This window comes from Leopardus geoffroyi, chromosome D1, assembly GCF_018350155.1.
Source record: "Leopardus geoffroyi isolate Oge1 chromosome D1, O.geoffroyi_Oge1_pat1.0, whole genome shotgun sequence".
NCBI classification, from domain to species: Eukaryota; Metazoa; Chordata; class Mammalia; order Carnivora; family Felidae; genus Leopardus; species Leopardus geoffroyi.
Window position 1 is genome coordinate 3,837,944 of NC_059329.1, and position 21,899 is coordinate 3,859,842.

The 21,899-nt window shown below is 38.6% G+C and overlaps 1 protein-coding gene across 16 annotated transcripts in view; it reads left to right on the forward strand.

Annotated features, from left to right (window-relative positions):
- Nucleotides 1-21,899, forward strand: part of GRIA4 (glutamate ionotropic receptor AMPA type subunit 4) — a 402,642-nt gene that overhangs the window by 299,129 nt on the left and 81,614 nt on the right. For all 16 annotated transcript variants that reach the window (XR_006713663.1, XM_045482620.1, XM_045482619.1 and 13 more), the window contains one exon: nt 11,137-11,190. Coding sequence is in view for 15 of the 16 variants with exons in the window: in XM_045482620.1 (XP_045338576.1) it covers nt 11,137-11,190 (54 nt within the window). In the remaining variant the exon portion in view is untranslated. The remainder of the gene's footprint in view (nt 1-11,136; nt 11,191-21,899) is intronic.

Consider the following 21,899-nt stretch of genomic DNA (forward strand, 5'->3'; position numbering starts at 1 on the left):
CCTGGGCAGCTCAGTTGGTTAAGCGTCTCTTAACTTTGGCTCAGATCATGATGTCACCGTTCGTGAATTCAAGGCCCACATCGGGATTTTCTGTCTCTCACTCTCTTCTCTGTCCCTCCCCCCCACTGTCTCTCTCTCAAAATAAATAAATAAACTTTAAAAAATATATTAAGATCAGATGGTGGAAGGAAGTTAAAATGGCGTCATTGTTACAAAAAAAAAAAGAAGAAGAAGGTCTACATGATCACTGGTAAATGGAAGGAAGATTAAGATTATACACAGGGAATTTTTTTTTCTTTTTTTTTGTTAAGTTCCCCACCCCCAGTGTCACATATACCAAGAGATTGTTATGTTCTTCCAAGTCCAGGCCTCAGTTGTCTGAATATTGCCTTATGTCTTTTCCTTTATAACCACAGAATGTATACTGGAAAAAAAATGTTTTTTAATTTATTTTAATGTTTATTTATTTATGTTTTTTTGAGAGAGAGATAGAGCACCAGCAGGGGAGAGGCAGAGAGAGAGGGAGGCACAGAATCCGAAGCAGGCTCCAGGTTCTGAGCTGTCAACACAGAGCCCAACGCAAGGCTCGAAACCACAGACCATGAGATCAGACCTGAGCCTGTCGGACGCTTAACTGACATAGCCACCGAGGTGCCCCAGAAAAAAAATTTTTTTTTAGTTCTATTCTTGTAATAATATTATGGCTATTTTTGCTGGTTGTTATCATATGTAAATTTGAAAGTCAAGTATTTTAATCCAGTATAATGACAGAACAATAGAAGTATCTTGCCCATAACATGAAAGAAACTAATTTTCTGGTCTCTGCCCACTGTACCCTATCATTTTCCTTTCTTAATCATGAACCTAACATTCACCCATTTGCTCGGTTATTCAACAAATATTTATTCCATACCTATCCATTTCTAAGCACTGTGTATAAAATTAAATCAGTTGTGGTTCATTCCTTAAAGGAATTTCAAATGTAAAGGAAAACAAGAACACAAGCAAATAATATAGCACAGTGTGGAAAGGTGTAATAAAGACTAAAGCAAATGGCTGAAAGATGAGTCAGAACTCCCCAGGAGGAAGCGGTGGGAAAGGGCCTTGGCAGATGGCAGAGGGAAAGAAGAGCCCTGGGATGGAGCCATTGGCGGGGCGGGGGGGGGGGGGGGGTGCGGGTGGCTGGAAGCAAGTACGTGTGGTTGGAACATCAGGTGCAGGGGAAATGAGAAGACGCTCATGGCAAATTGAAGACAGGTTCCAAAGGGCCTCACAGTCTCTGTTAAGTAGTCTTCTATTCCGCATAGCCTTTAAATGTCACTGGGTGTTTTTAGATGTGATCTGATCGATCTGTGGTTTAGAACGATAATTCTCATGACAACATAGAGAATGGACTGAAAGGGGAATAGACTGGTGATCAAGAGAGCAATGGTGCTTCGTCTTTATTTTTTATGTCTCATGTATACCAGTAGTTAGCTTCATTTATTTGGCGTCTATATCACACATATTTATTGAGTGCTTATCAGAGGCCAGACAATGTCCTAGGCCCCCCCGCAAGTCCCTGACTCGTGAGGGAGCCACACAATAAACAAGTAAATATCTAATGCCAAGTAGTGATAATGAGAACTTCTTAAACGTATTAATTAATGTCTCCTTTGCCAAGCACCACGATATGCATTTAATTCAGGGATTCATAGTCACCATTACTTTGGTTAAGATTTTGAGAAGCTCAAATGATTAGGGTTTAAAAAAAACATTTAAAAAATGGTTTAAATGTTTTAAATTTAAAAATCATTTAAAAAATGATTAGGGTTTAAAAGAAAATTTCCTTTGGAAAATTAAACGGTATTGTTAGTTATGGATAATAGCCTTCATGGGAATAAGATCCCTACACACCTACATGCAAATACAGCATACAGACACTGAAATAGGACAATGTCATTTATTAGGGAGGGACATATTTTCCCTGCCTTTTTTCTCTTGGTTATGACCTTTCATTTGCTTGGTTTTTTTTAATAGTTTCAGAGTTAGTCACTTGAACAAATGTAAAGAGTTTACATAGAAAAGTCTGTATTTGTCTGTGAAGATTGGGTCTCTGCGTACATCTCTGTCTGCACTCTGAATCCACTTCATAGGAACCTGGTTCTGTGCACCAGCTGCTTTCTGAAGTCCAGCACCAAGCTGTCTGAAGTCCAAAAAACTTAATAAAGTCCCCTATAAGGAAAGCATTCTCCTGAAATAAAAGTAAAGAGAGTAACTCTGGGGTCATATGTCTTCTGTATTTAACTAGTCACAGTTTACCATCTGTTGAATAGATTACCAACGTGCAAATTTTAGAACTCGTGACTAAAAAGGTACCAGCTGGCATTATTACATAGTTGAGGCACTAACACAAAAATTATGGACAGAACATATCTTGAATATGCCTCAAATAGTTCCGTTGACTTTTTATTGTGGGTAAAGATGATCAACACAGAAGAGAAATAAGAAAATGCCACTAAAGCAACTCAAGTCTGAAATGTATGGGACGGTTAAGGAAAGCGATGAGTAGAGAGTAAAGCTGTAGGAAGGATGTCCTTAAACAACCTTTTAAAACTGTTCTACAGAGCTGTGTACTCTATCTGGCTCTTGGGATTTTGGTGAACATTAGCATATTAAAGTCTCTAAAAATTCCTATAGCAAAGCAGCCTCAAACCTTATTTAACCTGGTGTTCCCTGCAAGAGTGGCCACAGAATTTCTTGCTCTCTCTTTAGCTCTCTCTCTCTCTCCCTCCCTCCCTCCCTGCAGTCACCTCTTTACATTTTATTTGCCTAGAAAATACAGGAAAATAAAACGTCTCCAAGAAAATAAGGGAAGTTTGAATTAAAAATGAGAGAGGGAAGAATGTTCAGATGATAATATTTCAAATCAAAATGATAAGGAAAAGAAATACAAAATTAAGGGGAGAGTGGTAAGAAGGTGGTATACTAACAGGAGCCCCCAGAACCAGTGGTTCATTAACACTTCCCTACACTGGAAAGTCACACAATCAGAGGCTCTCAGGTTGGCTGGATCTTAGAGGCCATCTATCCCAGAAACAACACCTTTCCAGGGTGTTCGAACATAGTTGACGTATAATTCAAATATCCCCTCACAATTATCTATCCCTTTGAAACCTATGTGACAATATGTGACATTTGAAGACATTTTTTCCCATCACCACCAACCCCACCCACCCCCTCAAGTTTTCTTTATAACCCATAAATAGATATTTATTCAGTGACGACATGTCACGCAAGCAGGGAGGGGGCAGAGGGAGAGAGAGAGAATCTCAAGCAGGCTCCACAGTCAGCGAAGAACCCAACATGGGGCTCAATCCCACGGCCCTGGGATCATGACCTGAGCTGAAATCAAGAGTCAGACACTCAACTGACTGAGCCACCCAGGCACCCCAAGAAATAAAATATTCTGATTTATGTACTCTATAAACTACTGTTTGTGGGGTTTTCAAAGAGAACAACATAAAATGTATTTAAAACTGCACAGAAAAAAAAACTATATGGTACATAATTGAACCTTTAATGATCACTTTGAGGTTGTCACATAAATAGAATTATCCACTGGATTGAGTTGCACTTACATTAAAGTTAGACTATATACTTGAACTGTCATCTTAAATGTATACCTGATAGAGTACAAGGTAAACAAAACTGAATGCAAGTTATTGAAGCTTTTTTGCTATTAGCTTTATTATGGATATATGAAGAATTTGCAAACCTAAACTTAGATATGTTAAGTTTTACCTGATAGCATTCCATCTGTGTGGCCCTGTACCAATCTGCTACAAAATGGGACTAGGGAAACCTTGCATATATGATGCGATTCAAATAAGCAGTATGTGCAGATAGGAGATTATTTAAAGAAAAGGAATTGGTTTTTTTGGTTCCTTAAAAGAAAGCTGGTTTTTCTCACCCACAGCCTTGGCATTTGCCTACTACCTAATGTGATAATGAAGGGCACTGTCATAAATGTCTGTTATTTATTTTCCTCTTAGGAAAGATGTATAATAACTGGCCAAAAAATAAGTCATTTTTCTCACTGCTATGGCCTAAGGAAGGCAACGGGGTATAGTAAAAAAAAAAAAAAAAAGACGAAATTGTAGTCAAAACATCTGGGCTGGCATCCCAGCTTCATCACTTAATGACTGTATTTATTTAATGTGTTTGTTTATGAAAGCAAAATATTCCCCCCTCCACCTACAGCTCATTAGAATTGTTCAAAAGAATTATTTTTTTTTACATTTGTTTATTCTTGAGAAACAGAGACAGAGTACAAGTGGGAGAGGGCCAAAGAAAGAAGGAGACACAGAATCCAAAGCAGACTCCAGGCTCTGAGCTGTCAGCACAGAGCCCAACATGGGGCTCCAACCCACAGACTGTGAGATCATGACCTGAGTCGAAGTCGGATGCTTAACCGACGGAGCCACCCAGGCGCCCCATAGAATTGTTTTTTATATTGCTTCTTAAAAAATAATCTCTGTAATTAAAAAAGAGCTTTGTGCTCACTGGCTCTTTCAGGCCGCTATGTGTGTTTCACATTCGAAATCACAAATTCCATGGAACCTTCTGTGCCTCTCTACAAATATTTTCAATCACTAAATGAAAACGCTGTTAAACAGAATGGATCTCTGCTAAGAGATGGCCATTGTTAACATGATGAGAATCCTAATATTATTCAAGCTCTGTGGGTGTAGAATTTTGGAGCCACCATAGCAGTCAGAGAGAAGGATATATTCTACGATGTGCTTTTCTGTAGCTGTTGGCAGTTACCATGCTGAGGTGAGGTGTGGAGACAGAACTAAACACCTACGTTTTAGCAGTTGGTTTTCTTTCGCTCATAGTTCTACGACTCCATTCAGTTCCTACCCCCAGAGGGCCCTCGGTGGGGAGAAGTGATCTACTGTCTTTGTTCTGGAAGGACGAAACTGAAGGGTTTTTTTTAACATCTGGAATACACTCAAAGAAAAAACCAATAGCCAACCAGTGCTAAGTATGGATGTCCTTAAAGTATATAAGACAGGACAAAGGGAAAAATCACGTATCAGGAATGAAAAGAATTTATTAAAGATACTGATTCATCCCTATTTCTCCATATCAAAATAAACCTTTTTTTCTTGTTTTTTTTTTTAGATATCCAAATAAAATCATGGTATTTCGTGCAACTTGAGTCCTTGATTATACTCAGAGATTAGGAACTCAGAATATAACGTACATGTGTATGCTACAGAGATGAAAGCTTGGGACAGTTACCCAACAAAAGTATTTTTTCACCCTTAACAATGTCACTGTCACATGGGTAATTTTTTTTTTAATTTGGAGACTTAGTTTGGTTTCCCCGGAAGCAGATCTTAAGACAAGGATTTGTGTGTAATCAGTAGGTTTGGGAGTTGAAGAACACACTGCAAGTGCAGTGGAGAAATGCAATCAATTAAAGGCACGTTTATCTAGAAAATTACCATGTGGGTGACCAAGGCTTAATCTCATTTGATATTAATGTAAATTACTAGAGGATTATTGTAAATGTCATTTGAAATTAGTGTAAATAGAGCACACATGTCAGACTCCTCTCTCTGGCATGGGCGTTGGAATACTTCTGCACCAGCTCCCGTCCGCCTCTGTGTGGGGGCTGCTGGGAAGGAGGGCATTAATTCTCTGGCACCTCTTGCCTGGCCTGCTAGCCCACCCGACCATGAGCAAAGTGGGCGCCAGAGATCAGAGAAGATCCCAACGTCCAGGAAATTCAGGTGCTGGCAGTTATAGCAATATGCACTGAAGTGCTAAGAGGAAAAGCATTGGTGGGCCATCAGTAGTGTCTGTGACACTCACTGGCCATGCAAACACATGACTTTAAGCCTGAGAAAGACTCTCCCCTGACATCTTTTACCAGAAGGCAGTCAGCCACTGTTCAGAGCTTCCGAAAAATGAGTGTGTCCTAATTAGAAACTTCTGTAATTTCTAACATCTTCAAGTGTGGAAGGAAAAAATACAGTTTGTGTGTGTGTGTGTGTGTGTGTGTGTGTGTGTGTGCGCGCGTGTGCATATACTGATGAGAGCTCTGATTCTCTGTCCTCTCCCTAAATCTCTTCTCACACAAATAGCCTTAGTTCCTTTTGTTCTGGGGTTCTTCATGTTCCCCTCACTGGCTGTGAATTGCATCCCCAGAAGTAAAGGTCCTGTTGTTCTCTTACATGGTTGTAATTGAACTCTGCAGTGTGTTTGTAGAAATCCTTTGCCTTACGTTTTTCTTTTGGTGAAACTGAGGTAAACTAGCTAATCAAACGAAACAAGGGAAAGCTTTTGTTTCTCTCTATAATAAGGTATTTTGAAGCACCCTGAAAGTCAACATTCAGGAGGCATCTAGGGGGTTGGGCTTTCTACAGAGACAAAGGACTAGTGAGTGACTGCCCTCGTTACAGTAAGTCTCTACCGTTGACGAGGCATCATGTCCCCCACACCACCAGGTAGGCTGTACTGGTTGGCCACTGTCATGGAATTTTCTGGAACGTGATAACGGCTGGGAGAGGAATTTCTAGCTGCCTATTAAATCGGAGTAAAAGGAGAGCCAAAATCATTCCTACTCGGATGTGCCATTGCCGGTCTCTAGCTTGAAGATAGTGTTCACTACAGTGATCGTGGCTTCGTAATAACAGTGGGAGGTAATACACAGCACCTCGTATCTAGAGAGACCCCTGAATGCTTTATAAACCATTGATACAGAAAGGATTCACGTAAAATTGTATGGTGGGTTAAAGGCCAAACTCCCACCATTTACAAGTTTCAAATTGATCTTAATATACTAGTGTTTGTGGCATTTATAGGCTAACTTCTTTATTCATCCACTCAATCAGTATTTATTTAACATCTATTCTGTCTTTAAAATTACCTTGTTCTCCCTACAAAATGATCCCGCTTCTCCTTCAAATCCATGGCACACCCTTTACTCGGTATTTCAGTCATTTCTGTTTGAGGCTTATCGTCTTAGGAGAGAAATTAAACACTCTTATAACTGCAGCACCGACTTATCTTTTTAAGCCTTGAATCTCCTTACCCTAAACTTATACATAGGACACATTTATTGAACTAAATTTATTTAAAGGTAGGGTCAGGGCTCCTGGGTGGCTCAGTCGGTTAAGCGTCCGACTTCAGCTCAGGTCACAATCTCATGGTTCATGAGTTCGAGCCTGACGTTGGGCTCAGTGCTGACAGCTCAGAGCCTGGAGCTTTCTTTGGATTCTGTGTCTCCCTCTCTCTCTGCCCCTCCCCAGCTCTCTCTCTCTCTCTCAAAAAAAAAAAAAAATCAATCAACATTTTAAAAATTAGAAAAAAATAAAGGTGGGATTGAGGTGAAAAGTATCCTGGGTTCATCCTTCCCTAATTTTAATAAATGAATAAAGACTTAGAAGTTACAGTCATAAAGATTATGCCATAATTTGTTAATAGAACAGTTTGGTGAGTGCATCTGGCATTTACCTTATTAAATATGCATAGGCCTGACTTTAGAACTGAATCTTTTGACCAGCAACATAGATATTTCTCAGCAACTGTTTCCTAAAAAACAACCAAGAGAAAGTAATGAAAGAAAGCATTTAGTGCCTTTTCTGAAGCATTTTATTCTTGTAAAGATGGGTTCTTCTGCAAGTGTACAATCAGTGTAACTTGTACATTCTCCCTAACTCACTCTTTAGAACTCTGAACAGACACTTGATCATTATTCTTTGTCCATTTATCATCCTCTGTGTCTTTTAAGAAGATAACGGAGATGGAGTCTCTACTCCTACACCTTTCTGTCTTTATGAAAGGCTATAATTAATTGCTGCAGCGAAGTCTTTGTTGTAGACATTGCTTTCCCATAACAAGTGGGCCAAACACACTGTGTGTTGTGCTGTTAGATATTAATATCTTTCACCTCACACTGTTTACTTTCCTTCTTTATAAAGAATCATGTCAGAAATAGCAAGACACAGGTGTGGTCTGCATCCAAAGTCCAGCCACTCGGATTTTTTATTTTGTTTTGTTTTTATACAGCATAGCCTTCACTTTGGTTGAGATGACGACAGCCGTGGAGAACCATATCCGTGAGACTGTTGGTTTTACACAACCATAAAAACAATGGAAAAACCTAAGCAAATGACACCCTAGGTGCAGGGCCCTTTACTACGGAGTAATGGAGTATAAATTGGATTTGTTTTCACGAAGAAACTTCCATCTAGTGTTGGATGCTTGGCAGAGGGACCGAGATCTGGCCGTTATTAACCCCTGGCCACCCTCAGTCAGGGTGGTGAGTGTTCAAAGGCAGTGAGGCTCTCACGTTCGTTTTACCCCAGCCAGGATCTGGCTCAGCAAAAATGGCATTCTCTGTAGCGTCCCCACCCAGGGAAATAAATCCTCAGATCACTTCTCCCTGAGGCCCCTGGTTCCCAGAACGTTGAGGCGTATCACGCTCTGCAAGGCCTCTTCTGCCGGGATTTTTGTCACTTTCAATTGTTTGTGGTTTCTAAAAGTCCTCATCCCTCGAAAACGCATTACATAAGCTTTAATTTATGACAGCTCTTTGCTAGGCAGTCTAGAACTGACAGTAATTTCCTCGCGGAGACACCTAGTGCAGAATTTCCACAGCTTTTTCACATGTGCAAGTGTTAACTCTTGAAAATGATTCTAGGGGAAAGCACAGGTTACTGACTGCAGCCACAGAGAAACCCCAAGCCGAGAGCACTGAGAGAGAAGAGGCAGCATGAGCAGGGGGGCTTAAAGAGAGTGCAAAACGGCTTACACAGCCAAGCCAGAGAAAGTTCCAGTGAGTCAGCAAGAGATTAATAATGAATTGTCTTGTGGCAGCAATCCCTGCTGGGGTCAAATAGCAGGAAGTGCTGGCCGACTGGATCATCGACTCTGCAGTTTCCTACCAGTACCAGCTGTCAAGTGTCCCTAGATCATTGTCTTTTGTACAAGTTGTACCTGAGATTCCGGAGAAAAAGAGGGCTCCTGCCCGTCCAGCCCCCCGCTAAATCACTCGGGTTTGGGTTACCCAATATGGTGACCAATTAAGCGGTTTCTTTACTGAACTTTCCTTATCATCCTGTCTCTGTATTGCTTGTTCTCATTTCTGTGGTGAGACTGTCAAGGGGTATTCAGTTTTAGATAAACTGGGGACTGGATAAATGGGGCAATATAAAAACGACTTGTAAAACATTGCAAATGTGTAGTTGAGCTTCCTGGAGAGTGAAGTCTCCAGGAGCCAAGAGTGAAAGAAACTTGCACCCAGGGAAGTTGCCAGATTGGGCAGCCTGACTGACTGGGGGTTTCATGCTCACCCGAGAACAGGGACTTTGGGCTCAGCCAAGGCAGTAAGTTAGACCTCAGGTCCCATTTAAAGCCACGTTCTAGAAGAGTGACAACCCAGTCAAAGAGAGGAGCAGAAAAAAATCTGCTTCCTGTACAAGGAGTCAGCTGAGTGTTTTCTGCCTTGGCCTGGGCTCAGCGTGGTGAGGGAGACACCTTCTGTGAGAATTGGTCATCGCAACCTTCTTGAGGTAGATTGTCGTTTAAGTTTGAATTTATTCCACCTGCTGAGATCTGGGAATCAGTGACATCAACACTGCAGTATTTGTCAGAACACACAGATGTGTGAAGGGTTACTGGTAGAGAATCTCCCAGAATTGTTGAAGGGAAATCCTCATACTTAGAATGCACGACATATCCTGAACAATATGAACAAAAATTTCAAAGTAAAATTTCCAAACTGCCTTGTAGTGAAACTGCAGAACCATAAAAACAGAGGAGGTCTTAGCTGTCACCAAAAAGGAAAGATTGCATGAGCAGAGACACCATTTCACCAATAGCCGTGTATGCAAAACTCTGTTTTCTGTTTCAAAAGGGTTTTCCTTTATTTTATACACAAGTCACCAATTTACAAAGAACTACTGTTAGAGGATGTTAAAATGCTAAAAGCAACTTAATTTTTCCTTTTATGATGAAAGTACATGAAAATCATGTATTGTGTTATCACCTTTGGGGAACCAGTGAGATTCCAAAGCTGCCCATCGGTAATTGTCATTAGATTTTCTCTCATTGAAGGAATTTTCAGTTTTATAGAAAATAAGAGTTGTAATTTCTTTTTTTTATTATTATTTTTTTTAACATTTATTTATTTTTGAGACACAGAGAGAGGCAGAGCATGAGTAGGGAAGGGGAAGAGAGAGAGGGAGACACGGAATCTGAAGCAGGCTCCAGGCTCTGAGCTGTTTGTTAGCACAGAGCCCAGCGCGGGGCTGGAACTCATGAACCGGGAGACCATGACCTGAGCTGAAGTCAGACGCTCAACCGACTGAGCCACCCAGGCGCCCCTAAGAGTTGTAATTTCTAATGCAACGTTATTCCTGCATTAGAAATTTCTGACTTTATAATTTTCAAAACATTTCTGAAAACATTCTTAGGGGAAAAAAATGAATCTAGCAGAGAGAAAAAGTCTCTTGATGTTTTGTCTTTAGTCTTTTTATTATAATAAAATAATAGTCTATCCATATGCAGGGGGGAATTAACTAAGTATTCTATAGTATCAGAGGTGTCTACACACAGAGATTGTGCCTTAGAAAAACCTTGCTTCCTGCTCGGGACAAAAATCCAGTCTACTCGTAGAAAATCATTCTTAACAATTGAAGACACCAGCAGCCTATCATACATTTCTATAAATTATCAACAAATTAAGGATGACTATAGTCTTTGGACCAGAATAATTTCAAGTTTCTTATGTTAGTGCATATTCCGTTATAGAAATATTCATATAAACTATCAGTTTGTTTTATCACCTTGTCATTCTCTTTGAGGGGATCATAGCATAGTAGTTTTCTGAACAAGAACAAGGTATAGTGAATGAAGAGTCATTTATACAGCACGATTGATATTAGAGGGTTTTCTTTTTTACTTTAATCACTTAATTTTTAAGGTGGCTTGTGCATTTCTTCTATTATAACGAAAACTGTAACATTTTTTCTTCATGTTTCCACATGGAATTATGCTACAATAGTTAAAATTCTGTTTTTAAAAATATCATTCAGTGAAGTTAAACAGGTTTTCTCTTATTTCCTTCTGTCTTTGCAGATTGTGAGTGTTGGGAAGCATGTTAAGGGTTACCACTACATCATTGCAAACTTGGTAAGAACTCTTTATTTTCTGTTTTTCATAAGAATTGCTCAAGCATTCCAGATTATTTTAACTGTGCTTTACAATAACACTTCAGTAAATGAATAAACGACATTACTTACTAATCTGTTGGTAACAGGATAATATTTTTATTGCAGTGGTCATTGTATTCATAATGTGCAATTCAATATATTTTGGTGCAGACTAGCTTGACATCTGCCAAAGCAACCTTAAAAGTAATGATAATGTTTGCTTTACTGTGATATCACTTGGCAAATTAAATAATGGTCTTTCCTCTGTATAAATGATAAATGTACCTATAGATCCAGATTTCCATTACTTGGGCTATCACAAGGATCGTCAAACTGATGACCCATGTCCTCTGATTTTAAGAAAAAGCAAGATTGAAATGACTATTGTATAAGGAAGTCTTTTGATTGGGAGTGATCCATATTTTTTTTAATTAAGTCAGTTTTTCATATATGTAGAAGGTTATCGAACAAGATACATACATTAGTATAAAATCCTAAAAGGCCTAAGGCAAGTCCTTTTAGATTTCTTGGCAAGGCTTACCAAGTATTTCTTGTTAACTGCGGTGAAGAAGGAAAGCGAACTATGTGGAGGGCCATTCTCCTTGCTTTATTAGAGTGCCATCTGCCCCAAGGGCTTGCTCTCAAAAGTGGTTTATTTTAGAAAAGTTAAGAATTTTTTCTCCTTTTTCTCTTTTCCACCGTATATTTCTTTGGTAAAGATCTTTTGCTTACAACAGAAGAGCCAAAGGCTACAATAGAGATTTCAGATTTATCCATTCTTGTCATGTAGTGAGTGGACCATCACACTTTGAGACAGGAATTTTCAGTCTTTAGTGAACTGGATTTCACTATGGAATAGAGATAGTAAAATGCAACAATAGACTGTAAACTCCTATTTCCTTGTTTTTATTAATAAAGTATAATTTTGCTACTTCATGGATTATCATGAAAACACTGAGAAATGTTGACTTGTCTTTTCCATTGCTTTTAGTAGGTCCATAGTCTGGATGTTTTAATATATTTTATAAAAGTATAATTCTTAAAGCTAATATATTCTCATATTAGTCACTATAAGAGAAAAAACTCTTATGTTTATGGAATGTGTACACTCACAGTGACATTGTACAAGGTGATTCTAGCAAGTGGAGCGTTTTGACATCTCTTCTTTCCAAACAGTGGAATTAAAGAAGAAAAAAAAAGTCAATGTGTTATAGACTGTCATACCAGAAATGAATTGCTGACATTGACAAACAAACCAGTACAAAATGGAAAGAATGGTTATAACATCCTAATGGCTATCACAGCCTTTCTTAAACAGCCCTAGGAGATGACAGCATGTTAAGTTATGTGTGTCATTACAGCATATGAAGTAGGAAAAAATATTTCCCTGAATTAGGGCATAGATCATCACTCTCACTAAAAATAACAAAGCCCTTACCATATGTATTTGATATCATTGTAATACATGATTATTCAGTAAATTGTGCAGATCTAAATTACAATATATTTATTAATTATGGTTTCTATTGACTTAATTCATTTATCTCTAAATAGCTGTGACTTCCAAAACCAGAATGTTTTTTGTTTCATTGGGCCAGTCACGGCTGTTTCCTGAAAACTACTGCATAGGATTCCCAAATGTGAAGTAAATCCATTATCAAAAGAAAGATTATATTAATATACTTAATGTTGAAAGACTGAATGATTTCCCCCTAAAATCAGGAGCAGACAAGAATGGCCCCTCATCATTTCTGTTGAACATGGTCCTAAAGCTTCTAGCAAGGGATACTAGGCAAGAAAAAGAAATAAATGGCATTCAGATTAAGAAGAAAAGGAGATTTTGTGAATGTAAAATCCTAAGGAATCTAACTAAAAAACTGAAAACTGATAAAGAGTTTCAGCAGGGTTTCCAGATAGAAGGTCAGCATTAAAAAAAAATATGTGTGTATTTATGTACACTAGCAACACACATTCTGAGAGTAAAGTTAAGAGAATAATTCCATTTATAACTTCCACTTACAATTTGCAACTAATCAGGAACTGGTATTTAACCAATTCATCGGGACTGTTTAGTTGGAGGGACCTCGATGGTGGGGTAGGAAGCTCCTGAACTTCCCTCCACCCCCAGACACACACAGAGTCATCGCCCTGAGAGAAATCCAAGCAGCTAAGAAACTACACACACTGAAATGGATAGGAAAGGCTGAGACCACTCTTTCCATAAAAACTACCCCAGCACAGTGCCGTACAATCAGGAGGGAATCCCCGACTCCCAGCTTCTCCGTGAGCAGTGAGGATTTGGACCATACATTTAGCACCCCAGCTTTTAAGGCTGTCAAGAGACAGGCCCCGAAACACCTAGTTCTGAAAGCCAATGGTTATATGTCCATGAGACCCACAGGACTATAGAAAACAAAGAAGCCATATCCTTAATGGGCTCGTGAGCATTCAATGTAACTATCCCCACAGACCCTACTAGCACAGAGGGAGCAAGCAAAAATGCTCATCTCCACTCTTTCCCTGAAAGGCAGTTGACTATCTACTTCACAGTCTGCTGCCTCAGTGTCCATATGTAAGGGTCCAGCTGCGTGCATCAAAGAACTGGCCATGATTCTTCATGGAGCCCAGGGGAGCTGGTGGACATTTCTGTCACCTTCTCCTTCTGGCTCACTCCTCCTATAAAACCAGGACATCAACCTGTCTCTAGAATATTGTACATGTGCCTGGTGACCTACGCAAGAGGTGACTGGATCCGATAGGCAACAGAGCTTATATTCACAAATCCCACAGTACTGTAGCAAGCAATGAGGCATTTCTTAACAGGTATGTGCAAAAGTACTAACCCAGGCCATCCCCCCAGGGCTCAATGTAGAGGCAGCTGGCAAGGTGCACATTTCCTAGTCTTTCCCTAAAAGTGGGTTTGACCGTATATTTCACAGGCTGCTACCTGAGAGTCAAACTTCCATTCAGCCTGCATCTAGGTGCTGACTGTGATTCCTTCCTTTGGAACATTGGCAGGCCTGTCAACTACTAAGATCCACTTAAAAAAAAAAAAAGAAGCTGTTTGAGCAATCACATAGGTTTAAGAGACAACCAACAATTTAGTCCAGGCCCATTTGATGAGGCTCATCTCCTATATGTGACCATTGTGCCAAGACTGGAAGATGTGTCTGTCTTATTTAATGTGCAAAAACCAACCAGCACAGGGAATCAGTAAAAATGAAGAAACGAGGAAATATGTTCCAAACAAAAGAACAAAATAAATCTCCAGAAATAAATCTTAATGAAATGGAAATAAATGATTTACACAACAGGGTTCAAAATAGCAGTCATAAAGATGCTTATCAAGGCCAGAAAAGCAAAGTATTAACAAAAATAAGAATTTTGACAAAGAGTTAGAAAATATTTTAAAATGCCAAACATAAATCACAGAGCTGAAGAATACAATAACTGAACTATAAAATTCAATAGAGGTGTTCAATAGGAGACTAGAATAGGTAGTAAGAAACCTCAGCTAACTTGAAGACAAGGCAATGGAATCCATCCATTCAGAGAAGTAAAAAGAAGAAGAAAACGAAAGAAGTAAAGATAGCTTAAGGGACTTCTGTTACACCATCATAGATCAGTGTACATATTATAGGGCTCCCAGAAGAAGAAGAGGAGAGAAAGGAACAGAAAGCTTGTTCACATAAATAATGGCTGGAAACTTCCCTAACCTGAGGAAACAAGTAGAAATCAAGATCTAGGGCAGCACATGGGTGGCTCAGTTGGTTAAGCATCCGACTCTAGACTTCAGGTCAGGTCGTGGTCTTGCAGTTCACAGGATCGAGCCCCACGTTGGGCTGTGTGCTGACAGTGCCGAGCCTGCTTGGGTTCTCTCTCTCTCTCTCTCTCTCTCTCTCTCTTCCTCTTTCTGTACCTCCCCTGCTCGTTCACTCTCCCTCTCAAAAGAAATAAACATAAAAAAAGAGATATACAGTAAGACACATTATAGTTAAGTTGTCATAAGTTAAAGACAAAGAGAGCATCTTAAAGGCAGCAAGAGGAAAACAACTTGTTATGTACAAGGAAACCACCACAAGACCATCAGCAGAAGGTTTATAAGCCAGAAGAGAATAGGATGATATATTGAAAGTGCTGAGGGGCACCTGGGTGGCTCAGTCAGTTAAGGGTCCAACTTCAGCTCAGGTAATGATCTCAGGATTCATGAGTTTGAGCCCGTGTTGGGCTCTGTACTGTGAGCTCATAGACTGGATCCTGCTTTAGATTCTGTGTCTCTTTCCCTCCCCTGCTCAAACTCACACTCTCTCTCTCTCTCTCTCTCTCTCTCTCCCTCTCTCTCTCTCTCAAAAATAAATAAATATTTAATAAAAAAAAAAGTGCTGATAGGAAAAAACTGGCAACCAAGAATACTCTACCTGGCAAGGTTGTCCCTGAGAACTGAAGGAAAGATAAAGAACTTTCCAGACAAGCAAAGGCTGAAAGAATTGATCATGAGTGTTTCTGTAAGAAATGTTAATATTTAGGGGCGCCTAGGTGGCTTAGTTGGTTACGCATCCAACTTTGGCTCGGGTCATAATCTTGCAGTCCGTGAGTTTGAGCCCCACGTCGGGCTCTGTGCTGACAGCTCAGAGCCTGGAGCCTGCTTTGGATTCTGTGTCTTCCTCTCTCTCTGCCCCTCCCATGCTCATGCTCTGTCTCTCAAAAATAAATAAACATTAAAAAAAAGAAATGTTAATGTTTAAAGCTGAAATAAAAAGATACAAATTAGTAACATGAAAACACATGAAAGTATAAAACCCAGCGGTAAAGGTAAATATATAGAAAAATTTACAATACACCAATATTGTCATAGTGGTGGGTAAATCACTTTAACTCTACTATAAAGGTTAAAAAAAACAAAAATATTAATAATTATAACTATAATAATTTCTTAATATATACACAATATAAAAAGACGTAAATTGCGACATCAAAAACATAAAATGTGGGATGAAATGTGTAGAATTGTAGAGTTTTTGTATCCATTCAAAGTTTAGTTGTTACCAGCTTACAGTACATTGTTAGAGCTATAAGATGTTTTATCTAAGCCTTATGGTAACCACAAAGCAAAAACTTCTCATAGAAACACAAAACATGAAGAGAAAGGAGTCAAAACATACCACTACAGAAAATCCTCAAATCACAAAAGAAGAGAGGGAGGAAGGAACTATAAATCAGTTAGAAAACAATAAAATGTTGGTAGTAAGTCTATTCCTACCAACATATATTTAAATGTAAATGGGCTAAATTCTCCAATCCAAAGAGATAGAGTGGCTGAATGAAAATAGGTTCCTAAAAAAAGAAGGAAAGAAAGAAAAGACCCAACTCTATAGACACTCATTTCAGCTTGAAGCATACACACAGATCAGAGGTGAAAGAATAGAAAAAAGAGATCATGCAAATGGAAACTGAGGAAAGAAGTAGCTATAGTTATATCAAACAAAATTGGCTGTAATCCAGAAAGTATAACAAGAGACAAAGAATGTCATTCATAGTGATAAAGAAGTCAATTCATCAATAAAATATAACATTTGTAAATATTTATGTACCTAACGTCAGAGCACCTACATATATAAAGCAAATATTAACAGATCTGAAAAGAGAAATAGACAGCAACACAAAAACAGTAGGGAACTTTAATACCCCATATTCAGTAATTGCTAGATCCTTGAGGCAGAATATCAGTAAGGAGGGCTTGGACTTAAACTACCTGTTGGACTACATGGACCTAACAGAAGTTTTGATTTAACAGTAGCAGAACATACATTTCAAGCACATATGGAACCTTCTAGAATAGATCTTATGTTATGCCACAAAGCAAATCTTCATCAATTTAAAAACACTGAAATATCAGGCATCCTTTCTGACCACATAGATATGAAACTAGAAATCAATTCCCAGAAGAAAATTCAAAAATCTACAAATATGTGGAAATTAACCATATGCTCCTGAATACCCAGTGGCTTAAATAAAAAATTAAAAGAGAAATCAAAAAATATCTTGAGACAAGTGAAAACGGAAACATAACTTACTAGGACATGTGGGATGCACCAAAAGCAGTTCTGAGAAGGAAGGTTGTAGTGAAAAATGCCTACATGAAGACAAAAGATACCAAATCAGCAGTCTCACTCTATACCTCAAGGAACTAGAAAAAGAAAAACAAACTAAGGGGAAAGTTAGTAGAAGAATGGAAATAGCAGAGGTCAGAGTGAAAGTAAATGAACTAGAAACAAAAAAGACAATAGATCAATGAAACTAAGAGCTGGTTTTATGAAAAGGTAAACAAAATTGAGAAATCTTTAGCTAGACTAAGAAGAAAGAAAGAAGACTTGAAGAAAATAACAAATGTTAAGAAGATGAAATACAATTCATGACACAGATACTAAGGATCGTTAACACAGTGCTATACACAATTATACACCAGCATTAAAGGAACACTAGGAGAACCAGATAAATTCCCAGAAGCATACAACCTACCATGTAATATGATGAAAAAGAAAATCTAAACAGTCCAATAATAAGTGAAGAGTTTGAATTGGTAATCAAAATACCCCCACCAAAAAAAGTTCAGGACCAGATGACTTCATGGGTAAATTCTACCAACATTTAAGGAAGAGTTAATACCAATCCTTTTGGAATTATCCCAATAAATAGAAGAGGAAAGACTGCTTCCACACTCGTTTTAAAAAGCCACTGTTACCCTGATACGAAAATCAGACAATGACACTACAATAAAAAGGTAAATTAAAGCCTTATATTCCTGATGAACATAAATGCAGAAATCTTCAACAAAATATTAGTAAGTCAAATTCAGCAGGTATATTAAAAGGATCATACCAAGGCCATACCAATATCAAGCATGATTTATCCCAGAGAGGCCAAGACGGCTCACCATCCACAACTCAGTCACATTAACAAAAGGATTAAAAACACATGATCGTCTCATTAGATGCAGAAAAAGCATGTGACAACATTCAGCATCATCTCATGATAAAAACTGGGTATAGAAGGAATATACCTCAACATAACAGAAGCCGTGTATGACAAGCCCACCACCACTACCTTCATACCCAACTAATGTTGACAAGCTTTGAAAGCTTTTCTTCTATGGTAAGGAATAAGACAAGGATATCCACTCTCACCACTGTTTTTCAGTATAGTGCTAGAAGTCCCAGCTAGAGCAATTAGGCAAGAAAAGAAATAAAAGACATCCACGCCAGAAAGGAAGACATAAAATTGCCTCTGCTTGTAGATCTTACAATATTATATATAGAAAACATTGATGGGGCACCTGGCTGACTCAGTTGGTTAAGCATCCGACTTCAGTTCAGGTCAAAATCTCAGGTTAGTTAGTTCAATCCCTGCTTGAATCGGGTTCTGTGCTGACAACTCAGAGCCTGGAGCCTATTTCTGATTCTGTGTGTGTGTGTGTGTGTGTGTGTGTGTGTGTGTGTGTGTGTCTGCCCCTCCCCAACTCACACACACACACACACACACACACACTCCCTTTCTTTCTCAAAAATAAACATTAAAAAAAAAGAAAACTTTAATGATTCCACTAAAACTATTAGAATAAATGATTTCATTAAAGTTGCAGAATAGAAACTCAGTATGCAAAAATCAGCTGTGTTTCTATACAGTAACAACAAACCATCAGAAAGAGAAAATAAAAAAACAGTCTTATTAATAAGAGCATCAAAAGTGATATAAATATTTAGGAATAAATATAACCAATGAAGTGGATGATCTGTACACCAGAAACCCAAAGACATGGATGAGAGAAGACACGGGTAAATGGAAAAATATTGTGTGTTCATAGAATGGAAGTATTAAATTAAAAGTATGTGTAGATTTCCATACTATCCAAAGCACTGTCCAGACTGAATGCAACCCCTATCAGTATTAAAATACCGTACTTTGCAGAAATAGAAAAAAACAATCCTACAATTTGTTTGGAGCCCCTAAAGACCCCAAATGGCTAAAGCAATCTTAAGGAAGAAGAATAGAGCTGGAGGCAGCATGCTTCCTACTTCAAACTATATTACCAGGCTGTAGCAATCAAAACAGTATGCTATTGGAATAAGAACAGACACACAGATCAGTGTAACAGCACATATAGCCCAGGGATAAAGCTTTGCATATATGGTCAATTAACTTTCATCAAATCAGCCAAGAATATACTATGGGAAAAGGACAGTCTCTTCAATAAATGCTGTTGGGAAAAGTAAATATTCACGTGCAAAAGAACGGAAATGGGCCCTTGTCTTATACACAAAAATGAAATAAAAATTGGGTTAAAGTCTTCAACATGAGACCTGAAACTATAAAACTCCTAGAAGAAAACCTAGGACGTCATCCCCTTGACATAGACCTTAGCAATGGTTTTTTGGATTTGACACCAAAAGCACAGCCACATAAAGCAAAAATAAACAAGTGGGACCACAACAAACTAAAAAGCTCTATCTCGCAAGGGAAAGCATCAACAAAATGAAAAGGCAGCTTACAGAATGGGAGAAAATATTTGCAAACCACATATCTAAGAAGGGGTTCATATCCAAAATATACAAGGATTTTTACAACTCGATAGCACACACACACACACACACACACACACACACACGTGCACACTTCATTTTAAAAATGGGCATAGCACCATTTTAACAAAGACACACAGATGGCCAACAGTACATGAGAAGGTATTCAACGTCCCTCATCATGAGGGAAATGCAAATCAAAACCCCCATGAGCTATTCTCTCACATGTGCTAGGATAGCTATTCTTTAAAAGAGAATAAATGCTGGTGAGGGTGTAGAAAAGTGGGGAAGCCCTGTACACTGTTGGTGGAAATGCAGCCTCTGTCAAAAACAATATGGAGATTATTCACAAAATTAAAAATAGAACTACTATATCATCCATCAGTCCAAACTCTGGGTATGCATCCAAAGGGGGAAAAAATCATTATATCAAAAAGATATATATACCCCCATTTCATTGTAGCACTATTCATAATAGCTAAGTTATAGAAACACCCTAAGTGTCCACCAACAGATGAATGGATAAAAGACATAGGACACATTCAGCCATAAAAAAGAATGAAAGCCCACCATTTGTGACAACATGGATGAATCAGGATAACATAATGCTAAGTAAAATTAGAGAGAGCAAGACAAACACTCCATGGTATCACTTATATTGGGAATTTTTTTAAAAATCTAACTTATGGGGTGCCTGGGTGGCTCACTCAGTTAAGCGTCCAACTCTTGGTTTCAGCTCAGATCATGATCTCACAGTTTGTGGGTTTGAGCCGCATGTCAGACTCCATGCTGACAGTGTGGAGCCTTCTTGGGATTTTCTGTCTCCCTGTCTCTGCCCCTCCTCTGCTTTCTCTCTAGCTCTCTCTCTCAAAAAAAATAAATAGATAAACATTTTTAAAAAAAAATAAAAATCTAACTCATAGATTAAGTCTTAGAGAATAGGGTTTTGGTTGCCAGGAGCTGGAGGGTGGGGGACATAGGAAGACGTTGGTAAAAGGGTACAAACATTCAGTTAGGAGATGAATATGGTCTTGGAATCTAATATATAACATGGTGGCTATAGTTGGTAATACTGTATTATATAACTGAAATTTGCTAAGAGAGTAGAACTTAAGGGTTCTCACCTAAAAAGAAAAAAAAAAGGTAAACACGTGACGTGATGGATGAGTTAATGAACTCGATGGTGGGAACACTTTCACAAAGCATCAGTACATCAAATCATCGCCTTATCTGTTTTAAATATATTACAAATTCACTTGTCAATTATACCTCAATATAGCTGAAAGAGAGACTGATTTAACAGTAGTAGTTAGAACTGATTTCTAAATGAACAATTCTTACTGGTTACTGGTAGATACAAGTTGTCCAGACACTTTAAAATATTCTGTAGTCAAGGGCACCTGGGTGGCTCTGTCGGTTGGCCGTCCGACTTCAGCTCAGGCCACATTCTCGCAGTTCACGAGTTCGAGCCCTGCGTCGGGCTCTTTGCTGACAGCTCAGAGCCTGGAGCCTGCTTTGGATTCTGTGTCTCCCTCTCTCTCTGCTCCACCCAACGTGTGCTCTGTCTCTCTGTCTCTCTGTCTCTCTCTCTCCCTCTCAGGAATAAACAAACACTTTAAAAAATTTTTTAATATTCCGTAGTCATAACGTTGAAAAGGAAAGCAGAAAGTATGAACACCAAGTTAAATTTACCAAAGAATGAAGCAAGGCAGACATCAGTATGTGATGCATGAAATTATCTACAGGCACACATTTTTGCAAAAGTCCAGAACCTCCCTTATTTAAGCAGGGTTTACTCCACGGAGAAGTTGAGTTTCATTATGGATATTTTTGGGGATCTTTCAAAATGATAAATCTCTAAACCGAGAAAGAAAATAAGTACAGTCACAGAAACGTTGGCTCCTTAATGACCATCAAATTCTTTGGCTGAAATATCGAAGGCAGACTCCACATATTTAAATAAAATAATATTCCATTTCATTATGAGTAAGGATGCGAATGGGTTGTGAAAGCTCATCAGCATTCCTTAAACTGTCTTTTCATTATCCGTAAGTTAAATTTATCATCTTCAATTAACTGTGATTCAGTGTCACACAACCTTCTGTCTTGATGT